Source organism: Monomorium pharaonis, chromosome 4 (assembly GCF_013373865.1).
Source record: "Monomorium pharaonis isolate MP-MQ-018 chromosome 4, ASM1337386v2, whole genome shotgun sequence".
Classification (NCBI taxonomy): domain Eukaryota; kingdom Metazoa; phylum Arthropoda; class Insecta; order Hymenoptera; family Formicidae; genus Monomorium; species Monomorium pharaonis.
Genome location: NC_050470.1, coordinates 1,104,365 through 1,130,864, shown reverse-complemented (window position 1 = coordinate 1,130,864; position 26,500 = coordinate 1,104,365). Strand labels below are relative to the sequence as shown.

Below are 26,500 nucleotides of genomic sequence, written 5' to 3'. Positions count from 1 at the left end.
CTAGCGATGTATTATAATTATTGACTTGATATTTTTTACTCATATTCAATCATAAGAGATTTTAAAAAATAGTCGAAATATGTAATATTTTACTAACGTTAATATTTTATTAAACTAACCTTTATAATATATATCAATTTTTGGCACACTAGTTCCTACTATACGTCTTGATTATTATTCTTATTCTATCTTAGTCCATTTTTGTTTTTATTTTATTTTATTATTTTAAATGTCGCAACAATCATTTATATTGTGTTTACAAAATATTGTATATGAAAATGTAAATAATGTATGTATATATGTGTATACACGTACATACAAATATAAAGAAAAATTGTGTACGAAAAGAGATATATATAATGAAGCAAAAATCATATTCTAAAACATATTATAGAAGTTTTTCAGGTAGACTTTGCTACAGAATATTTCGTGCCTGGAACGTGATTCTGGAGTCACCGATTATTTTACCACCACCACTCTACTTCCACTATCGTGCAGCTTTCCTCAGCGCGAGAACACAGTCAGTATTTATAGCCAACTCACTACCGGCACACTTGTGAAAGACATTCTCCTCACAAAACCTCAAATAGTAACCTATACCTTGGAACATCAAATCATCTCTTTCACCAATTTTGATATAATTTGATATGAGCTTGCTGTCGTGTTCTAGTGAACAGTAAGTAATGTTATATAGTTTCTCATTATTATGCATAATTCAAAATGTTATGTGTCATTCATGAACTCATAAGAAAAATTATAATTGAAGCATTTATTAAAGCACCTGTTTTGTGATTACACAATGAAGTATTTAAATGCAAAATATGTGTACATAGATAGCAAAAATATAACAATGGATTATTATTATATCAATAATTTATGAATGTGAAAATTTAAACTGACAAATACGATTAATATTTCAATGATAATGTGATGCAAAACGTTATCGCAATTACTATCACAATTCAAGAAGCCATCTCTTTATCAGCTCTCACAAAATGTCATATCATCTTGTTTTTCTGTTGAATAATGTTCCCCCAGATGAAGTGTGAACAATAATCGCAGTTGGCCAGTTGCTACGATAGTGATCGTTGACCAGTCACTGCGCACATCAAGGATTACGTAAGGTGCCAAACGCAATCAGATGTAACTTATATTGACACGAAATAACAGCGAGCTCACTAAATCAACATGAAGGTGTTGCTATCGGTTTTCCTCGCGATTTTGGCCTGCGGTCAAATCGCTAATGGTATACGAATCCTTGGCGTATTCCCACTACATGGAAAAAGTCATTGGATCATGCAAGAGGCACTGATGAGAGAATTGGCAGGACGCGGTCATCAGGTGGATGTAATCACGCATTTTCCGCTAAAGACACCGATACCCAATTATAAGGATATCAGTCTGAAGGGCAGTCTTCCACAAGTTATGAACAATGTCAGCGCGACGGAAATAAAAGGTTTCAGTAGCCCATCTATAGCCCATTTAGTTAATATGGCTGGAAATAGCGTTTGCAATCTGTTGAGCCACCCAAAATTACAACAGCTGATTAAGAACCCGCCACAAGATCCTCCTTATGATCTCGTCATTACAGAGGTATGTCTAATTTTCGAATATATGTTCGATCATTCTTGCATATAAAAAAGAAAATTTCTATTATTTCTATTTAATGTAAAAAACTTCAATTATATATATATTTTTTTTGTTAATAATTATATGTCTAGAGACATAACCACAATTACGTTTTTAACATAAATTTAAGATTTTTTAAATAATTTTTATCTTTGATTGATTTTATCTTTGGAAAGACGAACGTTATTCTCTGCAATTTAGTAATTTTTTAATATTTGGGACCTTAAATTATAAATTAAGTTTTATTCTAAATAAAATTCTTAATATAATTATAATAAGATCTTAGTAATTATTCACATCTCTCAAGTTTAATTCGTGAAAAAAACTTTTGTCTTCTCTATTTAGCCAAAAAATTTATGTTATTAAATACAGTCTATAAAAATAATAAGACATTATGTGTATATTCTTTAAAAAAATATTCTATGAGACAAGCAAATTAAAGATTGACATAAGCGACCTGTACAAACTGGAAAAATGTAGCTTTGTCTATTTATAAGGACATTATCACGAGATAAAATAGTATATAAAGCACATAAGGTATAGCACATAAGGTGTGGCATAATAATCGATTTTGATAAAACTTATCGTGAAATTACATAAAAGGAGAAGTAGTCGGAAAATTGTATCAAAGAAGACTCGATTTTTAATACAATTATGCGGAGATAATTAATAAAGTTAAATAATAAATAAAACGTGGTTGGATTAAAAGCAAACATTAAACGAAAATTATTACTGCTTTTAACGAGATGTTAATTAACTGACTCGCGCTACAACCTGTAACATGGCAAGTCGTTAATTATTCGCTAATTATTAAATATTTATTGCGCATGACAGACAACGACAGCTGCCTGATTTTATTAAAATTACAGCGTTTTAGTATTCCGAAAAGCAACTTTTGACATAGAAAATTCCACTCTATTATCTCAATGATAATAACAATGATAATGTCGAGGCCATCGATAAAATCATTAATTCAAGTACTCTTCTGCAATATCTAAATATCGAAATATTGCGAGAGTATTGCATCAAAATTACCAATTTTGCAAGGCAACTTGGATCGTTAGAACTCTTATGGACATGCATTTTTTCACATAATTTTTTTGCTGCTATCACAATTTGTCAACACTTGTATCAAGTCTTTCGTTATTAACTAATTAAATAAATTCTGAAGTAACATTTACATAATACTCGGCCATATATATAATCTTAAATCAAATTTTATATATCGTGAAGCATAAGAATGAGAGACATAAAAATATGACCTGTAACACTGAGAATATAAATATTTGCACACAAATGTTATGTCATTATGCTATTATACATCATTCAAATCAGAAGTAATATATTACAGAAAGACTGCATAATTTATTGAAATGAGTTAATTAAATTAAATTCCATCTTGATTTAATAAATCAAATTAGAAATTATAATTAGTTAATTTGTATTATCATTTGATTTAACTTAATTGTATCAATATAGATACAATAAATTAAATTAAGAGTTACAAAAATAACAGAGCTCTAGTAAAAAACCTATTCGTTCTAATTGTGTTGCCTTGTGTTGTCTGCGTTAAAAATGGAACAATTATACATCCATGCTTTGTGGGAAAATGAGGAACGAAACAAAGCAGAAAGATCAACTACAACGAACAGATGTAATGACACGTGAAATTGCTACGTTCAATATAATAAACCAAGAGCGTTTGAATCTCGATATGAGTTGTATGATACTTGTTGCGTTATTCAATTTGCCTCATTCAATGAATATTACTGTTTAGAATATCAGTATTTAGAGATTCTAACGAGCTTTTACTTGTTTCCGAATGATTGAATACGAAATGATGAATAAATAAGACAAGAATAGATTACGTCGTAACTACGTACTTGTAACACAAAAATTTTACTTTCCAAGAAAGATGTAACAACATTATAACAATGTTAAATAGTTAGCGAATTTGTCAAGCGTTGAGTAATCCATTTTCACATTAAAAATTTTTGCAGAAATGTATAATTATAAGCCGAGTCTTAACGATCAAATTATCTCAAAATGTTATTTTTACGTAATACTCCAGCGTGACGTTATGCATTCGCTTTTGTTACTGAACGTCATATCTATTTTCTTTCTATCCTTATGTGTTGCGGCGTGTCATAATGATAATTCGTTTCTCTATGAGTAATACACCGAGGCAACATCGCGTCAAGGTTACCGACCGTAATTTAACTACATTATTAAATAATGACTGGGCACAATCGTGCATTTTTGTCTCGCGAAACGAGTATGCGATTTGACTATGCACACTCAATGTCACATATATAGTTACAGGATAGCTCATTAAATAAATAATTAATCAATTGATTGATATGTGCAGCTGTTCGCGTCACCATGCTATTTAGCCTTCGGCCGTTATCTCAAAGTCCCGGTGGTCGCCACAGTAGCCAGCGTTTTTCACGATTGGCTTAACGAGGTATCTGGCAATCCGTCGAGCCTTGCTTTCGTCCCAAGTTTCTTCTCGACGTATAACCAACACATGAGTTTCAAGGAACGATTAATAAATTTCTTTTTATCGAATTATCTGTCCACGCAATTTCACTACTACACGAATAATCAATTGAAAGTTGTAAAAGAGCATTTCGGTATGGATTTGCCGCATATCAAGGATTTATATAATGATGTAGCTGTATATCTGGTCAATTCTCATCATACGTTAAACGGAATCAGACCGACGACCACTAACGTGATCGAGATCGGTGGTATGCATCTCAAGGACGACGATGATCCGCTGTCACCGGTATGTTTCAATAAGAGTCGCTCTTTTCATTACTCGCAACGCATTCTTTCTGGATACAATAAGACCTAACTGGAATCAAGATGATTTTTTGTCATAAATATGACTTTAATTGTTTACTCCTTTCGTTCATAATCAAATAAAAAAATAAAGAAATAACTTATGTAAAATAATTATTTTCCAGGAAATATAAAATTGTTTAAATAAATAAAAAGTGGTATCGATAAAAGATTATAAATAAAATAATGCTTATATTTTAAAACGTAAAAAAGTATAACATAAAATACATTTTTATTAAATGTAATATTTATTTTTCGAATATAAAAACGTTAATAATAAATTCGAGTTTTGTCATAAAGCTTTCATTAAAAATGACTAATAATTTATTTATGTTGATAATTATATAATTATGTGTTATAGTAAATATAGAATTACTTTTTTATTACATATTCAGTAATTTTATGAGATATGTATCGTTTTTTCAAACACTTCTTATGTCATTTCGCAAGCAATATTTTTAAAACATTTTTGCTTGTTCGAAATTCCATGCATTTAAAAAATATATCACGTGTGATACGTTAGCTTATGTATCCAGGGAGAATCATTTTACATCGTAAACTACTTGCTCTAAAGAAATATATATGTAGGAAATACAAAAATGGTTGGATGAAAGCAAGGATGGCTTTATTTATTTTACATTCGGCTCCATGGTGAGAATTGAAACTTTTCCTAAAGAAATGATTGAACAATTTTATGCGGCTTTCGAGAAGATTGCACCAGTTCGCATACTGATGAAAGTTGCGAAAAAAGAGGATCTATTGCCAGGATTGCCAAAGAACGTCATGACGCATTCATGGTTCCCGCAGATCTCCGTTCTCAGTACGTAATTATTGTCAGCTAGTCACACATCAATCATCGAAATAACAAATTTCGTTTCTAGATATTCTGAATCCGATAAAAATCCACAGATTTTGCATACTGCAATAATGTTTGCATATAAATTGAGTAATCCACAAAAAATATTACTTTCCGATCAAATCTCTTGTGATAAAAAAATTTCTAATTTTTGATAGCTGATGATTTATAGTGTACTCAAGAGCTCTCGAAAAATACGTTTGCAAAATAAATAATTTAAAATTTTTTATGTTTAAAAAATTGTTTTCAATTACAGCGAAAAAAAATACGTTAAGTCAAACTAAGTTTCGAAAACATTAAAATAAATAGAAATCGAATAATTGACCTTCTATATGAAAAAATATTCCATCATCTTTTAAAGTATTGTTTGCTTCGTGGTTTGCGCATTTGTTTAACTCTCAATCATAATATTTTCGCAATAAAAAAACAGCATATCATTATAAACTTTGCAGAACATAAAAACATACGAGCTTTCATTACGCACGGCGGAAACTTTGGAACGCAAGAGGCAATTTATTGTGGAGTTCCTATGATTGGAATCCCTCTGTTTGGTGATCAACGCATAAATATTAAAAATTATGCCAACAAGGAAGTAGCGGTTATGGTTGAATTAGAGGGTATTACTGAGCAGAAATTAACTTCGGCAATGAATAGCATCCTAAAAGGTCCCTATCGGTAGGTACTCAAAGACTATTAACGTAGGAAAACCATTGTCGTTATCTGCTAATTAAAGTATTCAAATAAATTTAATGAAATTATAACATGGAGAGTCTGCAAATACAGAAAGTAACTATACATTCACATAAGACGTAACATTTAGAATCGATACAATAACGCTATAATTCGTATATACAGGATAGAAAACATTTAAAACGTTAGAAATTATTATCACTGAAACAAGTTACAGCAAAAAACATTTTAGACAAAAGTTGTATAGTATAGAGAAGAACAAATAATAATGATAAAATTAATTTTCAAAAAAATCAAATTTTTCAATTCATAAAAAAATCATATTTTTTTATAAAATTGTTTTTTTTACAAAATTATGATTCTTTAAATAACTCTTAGTCAAAAAAGTATTAGAATTATCGAAAAAGTAATCTTAGTTACGAAATACTATATTTTGATATAAAATACAAAATATCTCGTAAACTATTAATTTTTTAACAAAAACATTTAATACTTTCATGTATAAATAATGAGATGAATAAATTAGTGTAAAAAAACCATGTTGCTTAAAACATAATTTCAGGGATAATATAATTTGTAAAAGTTTTAAATGCCCTTTTTTTCTTACTACTCTATATATGCATTTTTATTTTTACTTTAGCAACTCTTTTGCATGTCTTTGTCTTTACTTTATTTTTTTTTCAAAAACAAAATTTTGCTAAACTAAAATAATCTGTCTACTTCGTTATGATAACGTGATAACATTGTATAACTAACATTCACATATTAAAAGAATTTCAAAAGTCAAAATTCGCTGCTTTAAATCTTATTAACTTCGTTTATTGATTCGCGACTGGTGGCACCGTGCATATCGCGGAATAAACAGAGCGTGTACTCTCTATTGTAACCAAATCTTGCTTTACTCTCCAATGCATATCGTCAGTCAATTCTAATCAATCGGTATGTGCTTTAAATTCCAACCATCCATTTTATCTGCACGTATGCGCATGAAATACGTTTTACGCACAGAGGTTCAATAATAAGGGTAAACGCTTCAACCGGTAGGACGAATTAAAAAAAAAAGAGGAAAAAAGTAAAATCTGTACAAAGGTCGTGCACTTTTTTTACGGTAAAAAAAATCAAAATTTCACGATTCAACGTCGAACGGAAACGTGACGTGACTAAAAATACTGCTCATTACAAACTTTGAAGTTTACCCACAACGGATTTTGTCTGTAAACATCGACCCCACTATACTGACCGCTGACAAACGTTTTTCTTGCTTGTTTCAGTGAAAATATACAAAAATTATCAAAGAAGTTCGTCGATCGACCAGTGAGTGCCATGAACATGTCTGTATATTGGGTGGAGTACATCGCGAAATATGGAAACGTGCTTCGATCACCGGCACTTGATCTCTATTGGTGGCAACGATGTCTAATAGACGTTTACGCCCTTACATTCGCTGTAATTTTTACAGTGCTTTACGTCGCGCTGTTTATTCTCCGAAAAGTAAAGAAGTTCTTGTGCGGATCGCGCACTTGTACAAAGAAGGACAATGCGTCAATGAAGTCAAAGAAGAATAAGTGAAGATACTGTACATATGTACATTTCTCACTATTTTTGTAAATTCAATGTCTCTCCTTGACACATGCGAAAAAATATTCTAGTACAATTTATTAAAAATAACATCGCCGTTTAATGTTTCATATAGTTTCATTTTAATAAAATATGTTTAATTAATTTTTTATATGTATATATAATTGACTCTGTACGTGTTATATTGTAAATGTATGCGCTTCAACACATGCATCGGTATTCACGCGAGCGTGAATGACGTGTAACGCTAACACCTTCATTTTTTTCTCCTACCATTTGTCAACGGACTCGTGTATATAAACGAAACGACTAATCTATACGAAAAATCCGATATATATTAATGTGCAATCATTATTAACTGATCGAGTACCAAGATGAAGCAAATGGGCCTGATGAAATTCGCGATATGTCGCGTTGCATACAATAAAGGCGCGTTGCGTGCGCACTCTGCGCAATTTTACTCGCCATTTTTGCTCCTGCTTGGTCGATTTCGTTTATTTTCAAACATGAAAAATACTTTACCCGGTGGCAGCAGCGTCGTATTCGCGGCTTTCAGCTTCATGCATTCTTGCTCACGTTCCAGCAGAATTCGACGAAGTTCCTCGTCGAATAGCGTGCTACCCACCGTTGTGTTTCCCGGCATCTGTTCGGCAAACGATGCGTGGAATATTAATGAGTTGCAGTCGCAAAAGTAAGATACGTAATAAATGTCTTGTACACGTTACGGCGTAATTTGACTCCGTAACATACTTAACATGCGTTACGATCTACAACTAGAAATAGAATAGAAACAATGAATATAGCCTTCGTTAATATTTTACACTAATAAAAGCACTGCTTTTACGATGTCTTAAAACAGTCGAATCAAAGATAATTTTAATTTTATCTTAATAAAGATGTCAAGTTATAAACTAGAATTTAAAAATTATTGCAAACAATTTAATAACAGCTTCTATAAGTAGTTTCATAAGATCAGTCATACATCAAATAAAAAATCAATGCATTAGAATCTTCGAGGGCATAAAATATAATAGAGTTTTCTTTATACACAACAGATATTTCAATATTAAAATTATAAAATTGACATTCCGCGCTTTGTCGCTCCTAGCTACTCGTGTATTTTAACGGCGTCCCAAATGTTTTCCGCATTCGCGTTCGACTGCGGATTAACTCTCGATATTCATTATAACATCGAAAATTGTCGATTATTCGTGAAAGTCATCCGTCGCTACAATTTTATCGCGCAAAGTGCTGACTGTGCGGCGAAACTTTGTAGAATAGGCGGATGTAAATCGTCACCGTTAGAGATTTCAACGCATTATTGAGGAAATCGTTTCATTGGGCTACGACACGACCTGTAATGACTTTATTGCATAGAAATGAACGTTATTGCATCCGGTCGAGGTATCGCGACATGAAATAATGAACCAGTACGTTTTACACCAAAGCCGCTTTGCTGTGCGCGCCAAGCGAAGAAGCTTTCTATAATTCTTATATTTCTCACAATTTTCTAGACACTCATAAAAGTTTGTCAAAGGAATAATCATTACATATTGCAATTCGAATATTAATTATTCTAGACTACCAAAATGTATGTACATCGAACAATCCTCTGTGACACGAACATTAATCATAATTACACAAACACTTAATCGTAAACAAATAAATATATATCTTTTAAATGCACTTTTCTGTGAAAAGTGTCGCACGTTATTTTTTCAGCAATAAAATATTGAGCATGCAAAATGCTCAAATAATATTTATTTATTCAATTTATGCTATAAAGTTAAATAAAATGCATGTATAACATAAATTTTATATAATTTCACTTTTATCTCTCTTTTCCAGAATTTGTGTAAAGTTCACATTGTAATTACCAGCATTATTAGAGCTCAAGGTGCAATCATCATAAAAACGCATTATTGGCACGCTTTAGAACGTCGTAAATAAGCGTGCCCAGCTGACAGACGTTATCGGCTTTGCAGTGCGTACATTTATTATCCAGCCAACAGAACTCCACTTATTCATTAATTAGTTAGTTTGTACGATAATGTCATGTGCCGGATTACGTTGTAAGCAGATATCGATGAACAAAAGCTCCTACTTATTTATGCAACGCATAATTTATTTTATCAAATATAACCATTAATATACAACTTCAATTATACTGTACATTCACTTTTTGTAAAATAAAAATGAAAATTATATTTTATTGGTTATAGTATATATATTATAACATATTACACCTTTAATCTTATACAATATTGTTTATTCAAATAATATAATTGATATATTATTTAAAATAAAATTATTAGTATTAGGGAAAGCACTTGGTATTGCGATCATTTTAATAAAGATATAAATGTAGTTTACATAAAAATATCAAATATTACTTTGCCATGAAAACAGAATGTGAAATTTCTGCCGGGGACATGTATTTTTAATGTAATTTTTCTTCTACCACCGCGCGTTTGGTTATAAACTGTCCATAAACCATTTCCAAACCACATTCGACAAATACGAACGACAAATATCGATGGTTATTCGCGAAAAATCGGCGATTCCCATATCTCATAAATGTGACACGGCACTCCTAAATCAAACAGCCCGGTAAACAGCAAACCGTCAATTAACATTCAATTAAACACGCTCGTTTGCCAGAAGATTCGTGCATTTGCATTTCACTGAAATTTCACGCCGTACCAAAAAAGCATGCGTTTATACTCAAATCGCTGGCATTTTTACGGCAGTAATTCCACACCACCTGAGTGAAACAAGATATTCATGCGATGTAAAAAGCGTTACCCACTTCAAAAATTGATGCACGGTAAAACAAGATGTAAATTCACGCTAATGGTTTTAATGTAAGTGACTGAGAAACAATTAAACAGAAAAATATTTTTACAGCAATTAAACACATTTTGTTGAAAGTTTCCGACAAATCTGTAAACCATCATCATTGACGATCAGTACCGAAAAAGCTTCCAATTGTCATTTTAAAGTTATTGTATCTTTCATTACATTACAATAGAAAACGAGCATTATCGTTCGGACTTTTGGCGATTGAAATTGCGCGACATATACGGACGGTGGGTGGAAGAGAATAGTAATTGAAAAACCAAAGTAAAACGAAAATAAAATTGAGTGAGATCAAAACCGAAAGTAACAAGATTTCGATGTTCGATTATGGAGCAGGCTTTTCTATTTTAACACTGGTACAGTCGTCTCGCTAACTCAATGCCGAGGCAATCACGCTTTTAAAAAAAAAACCTTAACCCATATTTCTTCACCGCACACATGTCGCGTTAAATATAGTCGATCCATTCTGACTTTTATTTGAATGAATATCAAGTAACCGTGTCTAAAGCGATTGCGACTCCTTCGCCCGTATTCTCATCGTATATTTAGCGCAATATTTTTGTCTGCTTTTTCATCTCTCGATAATATCGATGTCACAATACGTAAACAAATCAATTTTAAGAAATCGCAAACTTAAAAGTTGGATAATTAGCACTAATTGGCGAGAAAATACATCTCTTTGTAGCTTTCGTGCTTCGGATAGAATAGCGAGTATATCAAGAAATTAATCGTCATTAAGAAGACTACAGCATAAAAGTTTTTACGAGCACAATACGTTTAGTAAATAGCGGCCGTCGTCAGTTGCAGCACGTGGAGGCACGTGTTCTAAGAGATCACGCTTTTATCTTACGTCAATGCTGTATGAGTTTATAGGTGATGCATAACATAGCATGCTACGTGCACGCTACAATGGTAAGCATTGCTACTATCTAAAAATTGACGTTGCTTTTAGCACTGATGCTCATAATAATACTGATATGTATGTATGTATATAGAACACGCCCGTAAAGTCGCGGTAATGTTGTAGCTCTCATGAAATAGCTACGTTTCTTTTAAATTTAACGCTAGAGAAGGTGAGAGGGAGAGAGGGAGAGCAGAAATATTGCTGCATAAACTTTGAAGAAATGAACAAACGATAAATTACAGAAACAGCATATTAATCAAGTAAAAATAAAATCATGCCGTACAACAGCTTTTTCTTCCGCGCGAATTCTATGGTATAATGTTAAATTTCAGATCTTGCTGTTTTCTATATAGAAAAATGAAAACATGCTATAATAAAACAGATGAATTTTATATTAAGTACTTTCGTACAATCTCTCATTTTAATGAGGAAAGTGTGGTGTATACTATTGTTCCACCTAGTGGTACACGTATAACCGTGATTTATCGTTTTCCGCTTGCGTTACCCAGTTTATAAATGAATAAAATTCCAATTTAAAGTCCGTCGGTATACGCTTTAAACTAAACTCTTTCTATATAAATGAATAATAGACAGCATTGCAACGATAAATTAATTAAGGTTCGAATACAGATAGTATTGTAACCAACTAATTAAAAAATTTTCAGAATAAATAAATAATCCAATAATTCTAAAAAATTTTAGGGAATTTAAATTGTATTTAACTTTTTAACAATTCAAAATTATTTTTGTTTACCACAAAAATTTTGATTAGTTAGTTTCGAAGTACGTACGTTTCAATAATCGTCTGCAAACCTCATAACTCAGAAAAAGAAAATAAAAACGGATAAACTTAGTGTTTACAATGAATGATCGAATGGAACATTTTCAACGCAGAAAAGTACTCACGATGTTAAAGTGCAATTATTAATTACACCGTCGACGTAGTTCACGGTCGTATTACTTCTTACGGGCAAACCTCGAGTGTTTTACTCACGTCATTGTATAATTTGCATAAGAAGCGACAAGTCCGCGATATAAATAAATATTTACGTGGTGGAGTAGCACTTTTGCGAAAAAGAGATGGCGCAAGTATAGTGACAAGTTTGACGCAACCGATAGCTCGACTTCCGTTATCGTTCACGGAAATGTCAGATCTATCTTCACGTCCTCCTTCTTGTCGATCGTTTTCAAGATCTCACATTGTCGAGTTGCTGATTGATGAGTACCTTCGATTCGAGGGCTCGCAAGAGGATTCCACCCTGTTGAATGATAGAAGGAGGAAAGGGGAATATCGGTTAATCGACCGCGTCTGAAAGCCGATTTGATACGACGTGGTAAATTGACATAATGCATTATTTCCAGCTTCATTACATCGTTGAAACGATAAAATGTTAATAAAAAGAATTCAAGCGAGTTGAAGGAATCGGAACTGCTACAACGTTATATGTTCCTAAAGACCTGAGAGATTTTCCACTCGATTTATGTTAATTTTCTCTTCCCTGGTTTATATTATATTTATCGATAATTTTCATTCTGCATGAAAGTCAAAAGCCATAAAAGAAAAAGTTAGATAAAAAGAATGTCTACATGCATTCTACGATTGTTAAGCATTTTATTATAAAATCAACAGAATCTGACATTAAAAAAGTATCTATTTTTATATAATGTATGTTAAATATTATGGTGTTCTTTAAAGCGTTGAACCTCAAAACATTTTAAATAAATTTCTGAAAGCCGAGTTGATGATTCCGAGTTAACGTAGGTTATATAAACATTTAACAAATTCAAACTGGAGCAACAGAGGATTGTGAATGACACCAAAGTTTCTGTACTTCGTTTACGACAGAATCACGAGAACAGAGAATCACTATAAGTAAACTGTTTAAAATGCTAGAACGTCTATAAAACGTCTTCTATAACAAAAAGGTGTTGATTCTCAAACGTACTGACTAAAATTTTCATTAAATTCATTATAAACTTTAAAATTTCTAAATTTTCTTCTCCGAGTATTTTACGTGAATGCATCCTTTATATAAAATCACTCAGAACAGTTATTACAAAACGGTAATTATTGAATTTTACATTATGCAGGAAAAACTTAAGTCTCGTTAAAAGTTTTAACAAACATATGTACTACTATCTAGTAATTACTACGTTATTTTCTGTAAACTTTAACTGTGTAATCAATATAATGGAAATCGCATTAAACTTTCCAACTAAGAAGCTTTCGCATTTTCTCCCTCGAAAAAAAAAAAACAGAAAAAAATTATAGGGATCCGTAGAGGGCGGAAGATGTTCTCATTTTGCAAAGATAAGATAAACGCTAATTATTTCTGTCCTCCTGTGATAAAGTCTGGATAATTTGCGTATTTTCACGCAGGCAGAAGCAAGAATATATAGTAAATTACGTCTTAAAACCAAAGTTCTAAAATTCTTAACTTAATGTTTACATGTTACAAACGCGAAGAATGTAAAGACTAACTTACCTCACTTTGCGTCTCCATCCTTGACGTTATTGACAAGTTGCGAGAATAAAATACGTCAACGTCGAACCACACACCACCGGATCTGGAACAACAGAAACAAATACTGATGATAAATTCAAAGTCTTGACGCAATGAGAAAACATATTTATTAGATTACCTCTAAGAGAATTTAAATTTTTGAGAAAAATCTTTGACGGTTTTAATAAATTTTTAAATTTGATAAATTAAAAACTATAATTGCAATTTAAAATATTCGGGAAACACAAGAGGAGAGAGAAAGATAAAAGGCATGCCTCTTCTACACATTTTCGCTAAATAACTTAGTATTATTATGAAATTACCATTCCTCGCATTTTTCTTAGAGCAAGTATTCCTTATTTATTTCGTTTCAAGTTACACGAATGGGGAAAAATAAAATACAAATGATCTTGTGGTAAGCGGAGTCTAATGACGCTACGCTGAAATGATAAATGTGACGTGATATACACGATCTGCGGAAAAAGAGTGACCGCATTACGCAATCGTCGTGTTTGTGGTCTCATGGATTTATTTTGAGAGGGACGCGGACTTCTCCCGTCGAACACTTCTTTCGAATTCGATGTGCGCGAGACGAAGGCGATCATCACTGTCCTAATTTCTACCTGGGCCATAAACCGATATTTTCGCGTCCAATTTTACGCCTCCGCAACTATTCGCATCTGCCTCCAATCCCCCATATCTACGTCAGAATAAATCGATTCAATTTCCATTCCATTTCATTCCATTCCATTGAAATCAGCAGGTGGTGGAACGCTTTCTGCCGAACGAAACTAATCGTAAGTCTTCGATGAAACCATTTTGCGCGATCCACCGCGAAGGTCAGAAACGCGCGATTGATAGCTCGGCATCGTTAAGCGTTGGCGGGAGACCGGTTGTTTCTCGCAACCCCATCAACGAACTAATGATTGGAGCTTATCGAAGTCGTAGACGGCACGACACTAATCGACAAGGGGCATTCTTCCAAAACCTAAAGAACTGACGGAAAGAAGATTGTGTATCAAATGTATGACGTGCCAGATAATACGCATGTTCAAAATCAGGACATATATCAGACATGCTGTCGGGGTGCTATTTATTCTTGCGAAAATCGATCATTACGAAAGCAGCCAAAAATATCGTGTTACATGACGAATACAACGTAATATGGTAAATATACCGCGGTAATATAAACGTTGCGCTAACGAACGTACAGAGAAACGTAAAAGCAATAAAAAAGAAATTAATCTTTTCATCAAGTTTGTTCCGCATCAGCATTGCAAACGACATTCAAGAAATCATCGCGATAAATTTACAAGCAACTCTAAGTGCATTACTTTTATAATTATAGAAAAAATTCGAGGTACTTTGTGGCCTGAACATGCAGTGAAATTTTCAGAGCATATTCACCGCGTCGCTCATCATAAATTATTCGTGTTTCGATAGCGTTCGGCAGCTTTGATTTCGTCGTGTACGAAAGCACGAGAAACTGTGGTTTTCCGCGCGTTATCTGGCGCCTGGCCAACTCCTACGCATTAACGATCTCGTACACGACTTTCGACACAAATCTATCTCCAACCGACATCCTGAATCCACAACCACGCGTTTCCGAATAAGATCCGACCGACCGCGATAGGCGTAAAGTTCGCTCGTCGTATTCGTACGGTGCATTCATCGCGAAGCCCTGTGAAATTCCTTTCATTCAATCGTTATTAAATTACCAGTCGTTGAACTTCTGATTAACACGCGGAACACACTACGAAACGATAGAACGTGGGCGCAATCCGCGCAATACCTTTGATTGTCGAAGCGTTTAAAATTTAAATTATCCTGCCCTATCTACACTACATATTATCAGAGGAGAATATTTAGGAATATAAGCGCCACCATCCGCTACGTTTTCAACTGATATTAAATTAGGTAGCTTTACGTTCACTGAGCTTACGATTTGAATTGAACGTACTACAAAAATATAAATCAGAATTACATGAGCCGTCAGATATATTCACACACGCCAAGTTTTCATGTTATTTCGAAAAACATCGCTGTATCTCGTACGTCTATCCTGTCTGATATTTCTAACTCTACCTTTGCGAGCCGCGTATACTCGGGTGTTCTCTTTGTGCGAAACTGTAAGTCGAGTCGAAGTCGAGTCAGCGGACACGCGGACCGAAAAAAAAGTCCACTTTAACAGGGAATTCCGTAAGGGAGTTCGCAGGACGCATTCTGATTTTCTATTCTTTCCGCCTGACGAGCCCGTCCAGATTGCGAATCTCACGGTCGCGATTCAGCCGCGCCGCGCATCTGGCCGCATATATATCCGTGAAAATAGAATTTACGACGATGGCAGTTAGCCAACAAATCATTCCTGCCTAAGCGCGTGGTCCATCGGTATCGATCTCCCTTGCTCGGCTAAGTCCATGGACACGTAAACACACAAATTAAATTAGACACGCCGTTAAATTGCTTGAAAGGAAGCTTGCGAGTGGAGTCGAGAAAGAATCGGCTATTTTTGTAGTCGCCTTGGTTAGCGGGTCATTAATATAGCGTGCCATTCACGGACATTCGGATATAGGTCGGAGTGTGTGACGCTCGATTATCCCTATATTCGAGAAGCAGTGTCACTGACGGTCACGCTAGCTGTTTTGCCGGGCTGTCATCCCCTACCATCGCACGGCACTGAGCGCTTCACGTTGTCGTTTGCTAAAAGTATCGCGAAGTTTATTTACGAAGTGTCTCGGGGAACAACGGATATGCTTTTCAACGAAGGGACGAAGTAAGAAAAACGGCGGTCGTTTTACGGCGCGTCGTTAGTTGCCAAGTTATTCGATCCTCCGAGGGGAAAGTTGGAGAGAGGTTTTAGCGAATTCGAGAACGTCAATAGATAACCCGACGCGCTATTCTCTAGCTCACATTGGATTTTATTCCAGCGGGTGATTTAAACTGATCGATCTCGGCTTGTGTTCGATCCAATTCGTAGCCGAAAACTCCCGTAACATTTATGATTGAGGACACTAATTGCAAATCCAATCAAAGCAATCGCCCGAGGAAGATCGGCTTCGAATTGAACGCCAGAGCCAGTGACACAACGACAATATTCGATGTATCTCTCACAACAGGGTGCTCTATATAACAATATCCTACGAAAGCTGGTTATAGCCCGAACGTATATGGCTAACCGCACCGCATGGAGATCCTTCAAATGACAATTACTAGCGAAAGCCCTTCGGCACTTTGCCAACAAGAGTTATTCACCAACTCCCATTTGCGTTGCCAATGTTTTGAGAAAAGACGCGTCTCTCGTTTGTCGCGCGCGAGTGCTCCTCGAGGAAGCAGCGGCGCATGTTAACATCTCCATAACATAAGTAGCTCCTTATTACCATCCAAATAGGAGCGGTATGCCGCGCAGTTATTCAGAAGCTATGCCGTTAACGGCTACAACGAAATATTAATTTTTGCATTCCTGCATCAGAAATTAAGCAAATTATTATACGAGCAAATTACTCGAGTTAGTGAGATTGTTTCGTTTTATGCGGCACACATTCGCGGCTAAAATATTCCATCGAAATATAAATACTAGAGAGAAACGATGTCTTTGCGCTTCTCTTTGCGCACGATAGATCAAAGATAATCTACTACAATAAAACAACTATTGTTTCACTGATTGAAATGACAAAAAGTATTACCCTAAAAAAAAACACACATGGTATTGTAGTATAATACAATAGCGCATTATTACGTACAAAACATTTATGTTGTAAGATAGTGATAATCGTGTGTAAAATGAGGAAACCATTTTTTGAGAATTCCAATCTTTTAGAAAAACGGGTATGAGATTTATATAGAAAGAAGAGGGCGAGCATGATTCTTTTTATGCGATTAATTTATAATAAATCATAATACGATAACTGGACTTTGATAGTTGAAACGTGATACTGTTTAAAATAAGTAACTGAACGATTTTTTTGCTAGAATCTAAAAATGTAGGTGGATAGCAGGTCCAAAAACAATTTTATTGGACCATAAAAATAATTATAAAGAAAGTTCATGATGAGTAACGCTACAAAAATCTTGACATTTTTAGCAACCAGTTTGAGCACCTCACATAATTATTTTAATAATCTAAGAAAATTATTTTCAGATCTGTATCCTGCTAAATTTATATATTTTTTAACAAAACCATGGATTTCTTTCCACGGATCTCTCACTTTCGTGCAATTGTATATTTCGGAAAATAAGAAAATTCCTCTAGAGCTATTCGACCGGATTGATACGATACGCGCGAAAATACATATTCGCACAATCCTATCGGGCGTATGCGCTGTTGTATAGGTATCATACGGCAATCGTATCAGAACTCAATTTGTGTGGTATGCTGTCTCCTACATATTTACCCTACGTCGGCTCCATTCGAGAAATTCTCGCGAGACATATGTATACCGAATGCGGAATACACAAAAGCCACGTCGCGAGAGACGTATACTGTTTGCTATAAAATATCGTAATACGCGTTTAATATGTACACCTCATGAAAATTCAGATCGCACGTAATATTAATTATCCCTTCCAGTTGCTGTTCTGTTGCAAAAAGGACGCACCACAGATTAAAAGTAATTACAAAAGTGATTCGTGCAACGCGGTCATCCGATTAATGTATCCCGATATTTCATTAAACCATTGAATTCGTTTAATCAAATGAGATTTAAAAAATACATTTATGCAATTGGCATCAATATAAAATAAAATTACAATAAATATCCTACAATGTGCATTAAACTGTATCAAATTCATTTCGCATGGTGCTTAACAAGAGATGTCTTCGAAGATCTTTCTCTCAGATCTTAGAAAATATTGTTGTATAATTTATTCCATTTGTATGTAGATGTGTTCTTATAAAGCAAAAACCAGTTTGACGTATCACGGAGAACACGTTGCAAAGCTAAATAGAAAAAGCAAAACTGCTAAATATGGCCAAGAATAGGTAAATATGCAAATATTATGCGTACGAGTAAAATATGCAAAATTATTCACTTATAAGTGATGTGTGTGCGAAAAAAACTATGATTCAACAACACCCAGGGTGGAAAACGTATTGTACTTGAAATGCACTTGTATTTATTCGTAAATTACCTTTACCCGAGAAGCGAATACAAATAATTAAATATGCACGGGTATGTACAAGCTGCGTTGCACGGGAGAAAAACAATAGAAATTATATATTATTCTATTAAAAAAGAAATCAGCGAGAAGAGATGTGTTAAATTTTTTACTAGTTAGCATAATAATAAAAAAGGCAGAAGATAAAAAACTTTTATGCGGCGCATCAAGTGACCATCTAGAAAAAAAAAGTGATATACGGTGTAATCATATTTCTACCCTCAACCTTCGTTCGTGTCTTGTATCACAATTTTGCGCGATAGCTTATTTTCGATCACTTCAATACTGTTCGACGCGCGTAACTATCTCGCGAGCTATCGGAGCAACGTTGGGCTTTTCGCTTTTACGACCCAAGCTACCGGGTATAACGTTCATTTATAATACGTATACACGTGAAGACCGGAACACGTACGCAAGCGTACGTTCGCGAAGAGCGAAGACCGAAGACCGAAGAGGAGGCCGAGAAGGAAGGTCACTCGATAATGCTCTCGACGACGACGTGGCCATTAACCGTGCGAGGAGACGAGGGATGCGAAACGAGGTGGAGGCGGTGTGTGTGTTCCCTTGCGATCGCTCGCTCGCTCGGATGCACGCCCAGGCATCAGACGTCCTACATCGATCACATCATCGGTCGAAGGTTCTTCCCGATACACGCGATAGGCCCATCGATATAAATGGATTTGAGCGAGTCGCGCTCGTTACGACGTTAGTAGATGAGAAAATAGATGAGACGATTCGAGACACGCCGACGGCGAAGATCGTGAGTTCGCTTTTCCCGAACACCATTTTTGCCGCCGTTCATTCTAAGGAAATAAATGTAGTCTCTCTCTCTCTCTCTCTCTCTCTCTCTCTCTCTCTCTTTCGCGCGCGTGTGCGCGAGAGACGTAAACGTCTGTTCGCGTAAGTGTAAACATATGTCATAGCGCGCGTAAAGCGTCGATCGTAAAATATGAGCGACCATATTTTACCTATCTTACGGAGGCATTACGAACGCAATTGCGCGGAACCCACTCCCCCCGGCACCTCTGAAATATTTTATGCGCACAAAGTAGATGGTGCTGATGCGATTTTGTCAAAGGTCCCGCTCGTTTAAAACATTAACGTTCACGCGAGGCGGCTGAAGGTGTACTGAAGAATACGTGGAGGACACGGTGCGTGCGATATGGAACATGTCAATGGGACACCTATCGATTATTTGAACTACACACGCTCGCAATACCGCTGAAAATCGAAAAGTCACGGTCACTGGCGCATTTTTATTAATACATGCAAACATATTCACGCGAAGCATTATCATTAAGCCATTCACAGTCGAAACAAGAAAGTCGAACTTGAACCTGTTATGTGATTTTTTTTTACTACGCGTAAAGTCACGAAGAATATTACGAAATTTTTTCGTCATTTCGTTTATAGCATCAAACAAAATAGTCGTCGACCATAAAATTGCCAATTTACAATTTAAACAATTTGATTAAAGGTCAGACAATTCGATGTTATCTAATATAATATGTTCAGAATTTCGATACCATATCTAATTAGATTTGCTTGGTTTTATTTACCGCGTGGTGCATGCCATTCAATTACCGGCGATAAATTGATTTTCCGTTCTCTGTTCGTTAAATATTCCCGTTTAACGTACGTCGCATCGTGTAGAAATATATGTCGTATAAATAATACCTAAGAAATCGCTCGTCTTAATTATTTACGTTCGTATGTTTTATCTACGATGTAAAATAGTATTACAAATAATATTACGATTGAATAAATGAAATTATAATCCATCTTACCGCTAGACGCGTTTGTCAGCGGTAAGATAAATTATCATTTTACGTCGGATTCAGTCACAGTATTATTCATCGTCGAGTTTGTTGGATTAAAAATTAACCCATTAGTCTCCGTTAAAGTTGCAACAAAAAAAAACAATTGAAAATAAAATTAGAACATAAAAAAATACTTCTGATATAAAAAACACATTACAAAAATTAATTTTGCAATAAATAGTTATAAAACAGATTATTTGCAGTTTTTTGTAAAATTAATTCTTGTAATGTGCTTTTTATGTCAAAAATGTGTGATACTCTGGTTCTATTTCCAGTTGTTTTTTTTAGACTTGCTGGTCTAACCATCGACTTTAATGAGAAGGGTATGGAACATGGGAATGCGTTATTATTGTTGTCCAAGTAAAACTTAATTACGAATACGCGATGTACTGTTAATGACCCTTATAACTCGTTCTCCTCTCCCCCCCCCTCTCTCTCTCTCTCTCTCTCTCTCTCTCTCTCTCTCTGGGCGATGGTCCATCGTTAAACAAATTTATCGAGTTAAGACGCGACGTAGTGCTCCTCGAGCACCTAACTGCATCGTAAATTAGACGAAAATGCTACCGCTCTTGCGCTCTCTCTCTCTCCTCTCCTCCTTCTCATAATAAACGCTCTCTTTCGCATAACCGACATATTCGTGCATATGTACGATAGCTACGTTTGAGCTAAGCTCAAACTGAGTCGCACACTTGGGAATTTTCTTCGCAACAAAGTTTCTTGAAATAGCAAGTAGACTTCTTTTCAACTGTAGTTTCCAGACTTCTTGTGCATTTAGAATGAGATAAGGATATATTCAACATTTGGATCGAAAGAAGGGAAGAAAAAACTTATTAAGAAAGGTATGAAGTGAAAAGTGTATAAAACATTTGACACGTGTGGAGAAAACAAAATGTCTGTTTGCGCCGAGTTATTTGCATATTTGAATAATCAGCTCACAGATTTAATGTAGTTAAAGCTAGAAGGAAAGTTATCCACTTATTATTTTAGATATATGGATGAATTCTATCAGAACGCTACTTCTCCAAGATGGTGCAATAATCAGACGTATATCTAACAAATGTAATTAATTGGAACGAGAAACTCGCGAATAAGAGAATTCGTTCTGCGAAATTGAATTTGTAATCGTTGAAATGAAGGGTTAGATTGAAATTGTCTGAATTTTCTATCGTTTTCCGCTCTCGACACCTACTACGACATCACTTCGCAAATAATTAGACAAATAATTCCTTGAATTTCTTCTGCAAGGTGCACCAGAATTAAATGTCCAATTTATAATAAAAAGCAATTCTATTCTAATTTATTTTGAAAAGGTAAATTACGTAACTCCGTTAAAACAACTAAATAAACAGAAAAATAAATTCTAAAAAGTTAAAAAAAACTCGAAAACTTGCAAGTTAATTTTATTAAGCTAAGATCAAGGAGTTTATCTCTTTACACGATAAATCATTAATTTCTTCCAATTCAATTACTAGAGAATATGTTTCAGCAACGTGCGCGCCTTTCGTGATAACCAATCGCGCGATGCACTTTCGTCAATTAAATCTACATTTACACTAAACGGGAATACATTTCGAGACCATCTCATTTATATTTAACAGTGCTAGAATAAACGCGATCTTCATATTACATAGATGAAACTTTGAATCGCATGACTAGGCGAGCGTTAAACGCATCGCTAATCAGAGACAAGGGCGACCTATTTCGTATTTAACGCTAAACGCGACCATCGCTGATCCTGAATTTTCTATGTCTTATATAAAGATCGTATCTGCCGCCGCATCATTACGTCGGATCGAATAGTCACATCAGATAGTGACATTTAGCGCTAGAAGTATGATACAAATAAAAAGTAATGTGCTAAATCATGATTTATGGCGCGAGCTTATTCTATTATCGTGTGAAAGCATGCAAACGCTCGGAGCTAGACTCGGAACGGCTGAATTATATAAAAATTGATAACGTACGGTGAGTAAAAAAAAAAAAAAACGAGCCACCGCGGCGTATGCGAGAAATATCGTATTTCATGCGGCAACGTTAAATTTGGAAAAACTGGCAGCCGCGCGCGCGACAACATTTTGACTGGCGACATTTTAATGAAGATCAATTTATTCATCGGCTCTTGTATATCTATACATATATTCACGGCTATCATGGACACGCGCACAAATTTTAATTTCGTCTCGATGTTAAATGGAGCGCGATCTTCGCGTATTACGCGGACGTTTCATATTTCGGAAATCTCATCACTGCATGAAGCCCCGAAACACGGACGTGATACAGATACAGATATGGTTGCCGTTAAAGCCTTCCGAATCTTCGCGAGAGTTATTGCTCTGCCAAGATTATCTCGTCACGATCACAACTCACACGCTATCGCGGGGTTGCCAGGGCAAACAAATCCTGCCGTTATTCTAGAAGTTATTTCTACCGAAATTGTATTTACGTCGTTAAAAAGGGACCTACTGGTGGCCCGTTGCGCATTAAGCCGTAATAGAGATAAACGATTGTTTACGAGAACTGGAAGAGATTGTTTAATCCTTAATGTTCTTTCGTGCTTTCGATCGCTATTAAGATCTGTCGGACTTCCCCGTTACGTTTATCAAATTATCAAAAAAAAAAAAGAAATTTTTTTTTAAATATAATTCTATTAAATCAAGGAGGAATTAAAATTGAACGCTCGCGCAATAATTATCCCGAAAGCCGGGAGGGCACTTTTTACGAAGCTAATTTAACACAAACTTCGACGAGCGCGTATCTCGAGCGTTCAGCTACTCGATACCGAAGGGAGAATTTATTAAAGCTCCCGCGGGGGGAGTCGACATCGGGGTTCGACAGATCCCATTCGTTAAGTTTCGCAAACACACCTCAAGTGCGTACGGCCGTCTGGTTCTGAAAGAATTATCGAGGCTCTCGAGCACGAGAGACTCCTCGATGGCCTCGGCGTTGCACAAACAGACGCGCGTTTCCGAGAGGGTCCCGCTTTCTCGGGTTAGAATCATTGGAGATTAGCGCGCGCGCGCGCGCGCGCAGGCGGAGCCCGATAAACCGCCGCGCCGATTCGATTCGGACGAAGAGGAATCGCGAATGTTCCGTGATGCGCGATGAGCGACGCGCGCTCTCGCGCGTATCTCCGCCGCGCGCGTATTTCGCACGGTAATTGCACAGCGGGTGTGCCATTTGAATAATTTCATCTAGTTGGCAAGGACGCGTACTCACCAGGGACGTAGGCAGTCCTACGCGTCCGAATGAACGCTCGTCTCTGCGGTCGGCGACGACCACGTCCGCCGCGCCCGGGCTCTTTTTCTCTCTCTCTCTCTCTCTCTCTCCTCTTCGTAACGTAGCGTGGGCGTGCCTGCTATCGCTGCCGAATGCACGGAGATCGTCAAATGCGATCGGATCAGGACACGTTCGTTCGTTCTCTCTGATCGATCGATCGATCCCGCGCGATTTACCGCACTTTGGACATCATCAGTGTCCGCGCAGCGAAACCTGACGACACAAACACACGTACACACATACGCACACACGACAACGATGACGATGATGATGATGATGACGACGATGACGATAATACGCGCAAACCCGCTTGAACCCTCGCGACGGGAATTATTCGACGAGAGGCGCCCCCGCGGGATTTTAATTATTCGCCGGGAGACACTCGACGCGACTCCCTAACCTTTAATCGCCCGACTAATTATTTACGACGCGCTCAGCTCGGGAGGAGAGGAAGAGGGGGACACCCTGCGGATTTAATTTCCCGAATTTCTCGCCGTACGCGGGGATCGATTGCCCCCATCGCGGGCGAAATACTTAGCGTACTTTCCTATCCTGCCGTGAGCGTTAATTTCTGTTCCGTTCCGCGAAACTTTGCGCGACCCTTCTCGACGAGAGAGAGAGAGAGGCGAGAACTTGGCGCGCTTCGCGGCAAACTTCGTATTGTTACCAACCCCCTCTCAGCAAGTTCGGCACCATTAGAAACGAGAGAGAAAAAAAAAGCACTGCGCAGAGTGCGCACACATCGCGGTGTGGTACCCCCAGATAGAGTGCACACAGCGGTGCACAGAAAGTGATAATAATATCGCAAGGATACATTTGCCACTCTCGATGACATCACGGCGTCATAATGGTACCTTTTATGTGCTTATAAGTGACAAATAAAGTCACACGATGACATATCCTTATGGATGTTATTACGACTCTGACGACTCTGCGTTCTACCCGGGGTACGTGGTGCGAATGTTAAAATCGCGCGAGTGACTCGAGACACGCAAATCGAAGAAGCAAAAACTCGGGGGGGAGGAGGGGGGGCGCGATTATATTATTTCGCGCCAGCACCGTGGGGTAGGGAGCGGGGGAGGGGGAGATTCCCCGCATACTTACACTTTTTTACAACGTCCCAGCGGCAAGACCGCGCCGTTCCTCGCGCACGAGGCGCCTTTTAACCTTCTAAAAAAAAGTAAATAAAAAAAGGATCGCCTCGACGAATGATTAAAGGGCTTTCCATCCCGCTGGAGCGGCTAAGAGGCAAAAAGGCAAAACCGTTACCGCGAGGTACGAGCGTAATACCTCGAGTCCTTCCGCTCGGGAGAACCTTTCGTCGTCCCGCACGCGCGTTTTCCCGCCCCGGCACGTATGTACGCGCGCCGATAACGCCGACGGCCCGACGGTGTAAATCGTATCGCCGCCGCGGACACACAGCAGACACACGTGGTGCCGCGCGTCCTTCGCTCTCCTCTCTTTCCGGTTCGGCGCCGACGGCGCCGACGACGACGACGACGACGACGACGACGACGACGACGACGACGACGACGACGATCGACTGGTGATTCGACTGATGGTGGTCCTCGCGACGCGCGCGTGCAACACTTCGCCCTCGCTCGAGCAGCACTCGCTCGCTCTCGCGCGGAATCTCGCGGCAAAGTTCAGACTTCAGACGGCGCGCGCCAACCCGTCCGCCCCTCGTCGTCGTCGTCGTCGTCGTCGTCGTCGTTTTCGTTGTCGTCTCGCGCTCCTCTTCATCGAGTCGCACGGAGAACGGCAAACTGCGTACGTAGCCTTCCTACCGACGACCGACGACCGACGACCGACGATTGACAGACCGGATCGCGATACGTCGCTCGCAATGAGTTCGCGTAACACCACGCGGACGCGCAGCTGCTACTAAACTCCTTCTCGAGCGGGCGCGAACCAAACGTGACTCGAAGTGCGCGCGCCGCCACCGCCGAGAAACTGGCGGCAATGAATAGCTCCCGCCGATGACGACAACGACGACGACCCCTTCGCCATCACCGCGATACCCTTCGCGGAGCAAAACATCGGAGCAGAAGAGGGTTGCTTTGGCCCCCGCGAGCTCCTCTCGATCAACTTCGCGGAAGACTGAAGTTGCGTGACGAAGAAACGAGCTAACTCGTAACGCTCGGCTCGTAGTACATATTTTAACAAATGACTGCACAATTTGCCCGATAGGAAACATCGCACATTTATAGCGTGACGACATTTTAAATAAAGTATTAGGTGCAAATCGAGTTTCCTTTATCAAGAATCGAATCGTGGAAACATAACTTTTAATTAACAACGTTATTGTTGTTGGATGGAATTTTAAAACATATAATAAAAAATGATGTAAATAATATTGAATATGTAACAAAATCATTTTAAATAT

At 37.0% G+C, this 26,500-nt stretch overlaps 2 protein-coding genes and 1 long non-coding RNA gene across 14 annotated transcripts in view; 2 read left to right on the top strand and 1 right to left on the bottom strand.

Annotated features, from left to right (window-relative positions):
• The window catches only part of LOC105832154 (calcitonin gene-related peptide type 1 receptor), a 101,981-nt gene extending 75,582 nt beyond the window's left edge, over positions 1-26,399 (bottom strand). Inside the window, exons 1-5 of one of the 12 annotated variants that reach the window (XM_036285430.1) lie at positions 25,902-26,031; positions 25,219-25,355; positions 24,055-24,327; positions 13,847-13,928; positions 8,120-8,240 (exon numbers count right to left, since the gene is read on the bottom strand). In XM_036285430.1, coding sequence (XP_036141323.1) covers positions 8,120-8,240; positions 13,847-13,864 — 139 coding nt within the window. In that variant the 5' untranslated portion in view covers positions 13,865-13,928; positions 24,055-24,327; positions 25,219-25,355; positions 25,902-26,031. Of the gene's footprint in view, positions 1-8,119; positions 8,241-13,846; positions 13,929-24,054; positions 24,328-25,218; positions 25,356-25,383 lie in introns of all 12 variants that reach the window. The other 11 variants (XM_036285432.1, XM_036285433.1, XM_036285431.1 and 8 more) reach the window with 11 other exon arrangements.
• On the top strand, positions 544-7,742 carry LOC105832153 (UDP-glucosyltransferase 2). Its single transcript, XM_012672847.3, has 6 exons — positions 544-676; positions 1,039-1,593; positions 3,998-4,417; positions 5,062-5,293; positions 5,782-6,004; positions 7,291-7,742. Exons 2-6 carry the CDS (start codon positions 1,189-1,191, stop codon positions 7,586-7,588), a joined length of 1,578 nt encoding a protein of 525 aa, XP_012528301.2. The 5' UTR covers positions 544-676; positions 1,039-1,188; the 3' UTR covers positions 7,589-7,742.
• Positions 19,122-22,824, top strand: LOC118645076. The gene is made up of 2 exons (XR_004962831.1): positions 19,122-21,677; positions 21,826-22,824. It is a non-coding gene; the product is annotated as an uncharacterized LOC118645076 (long non-coding RNA).
• Positions 26,400-26,500: the final 101 nt, after the last annotated feature.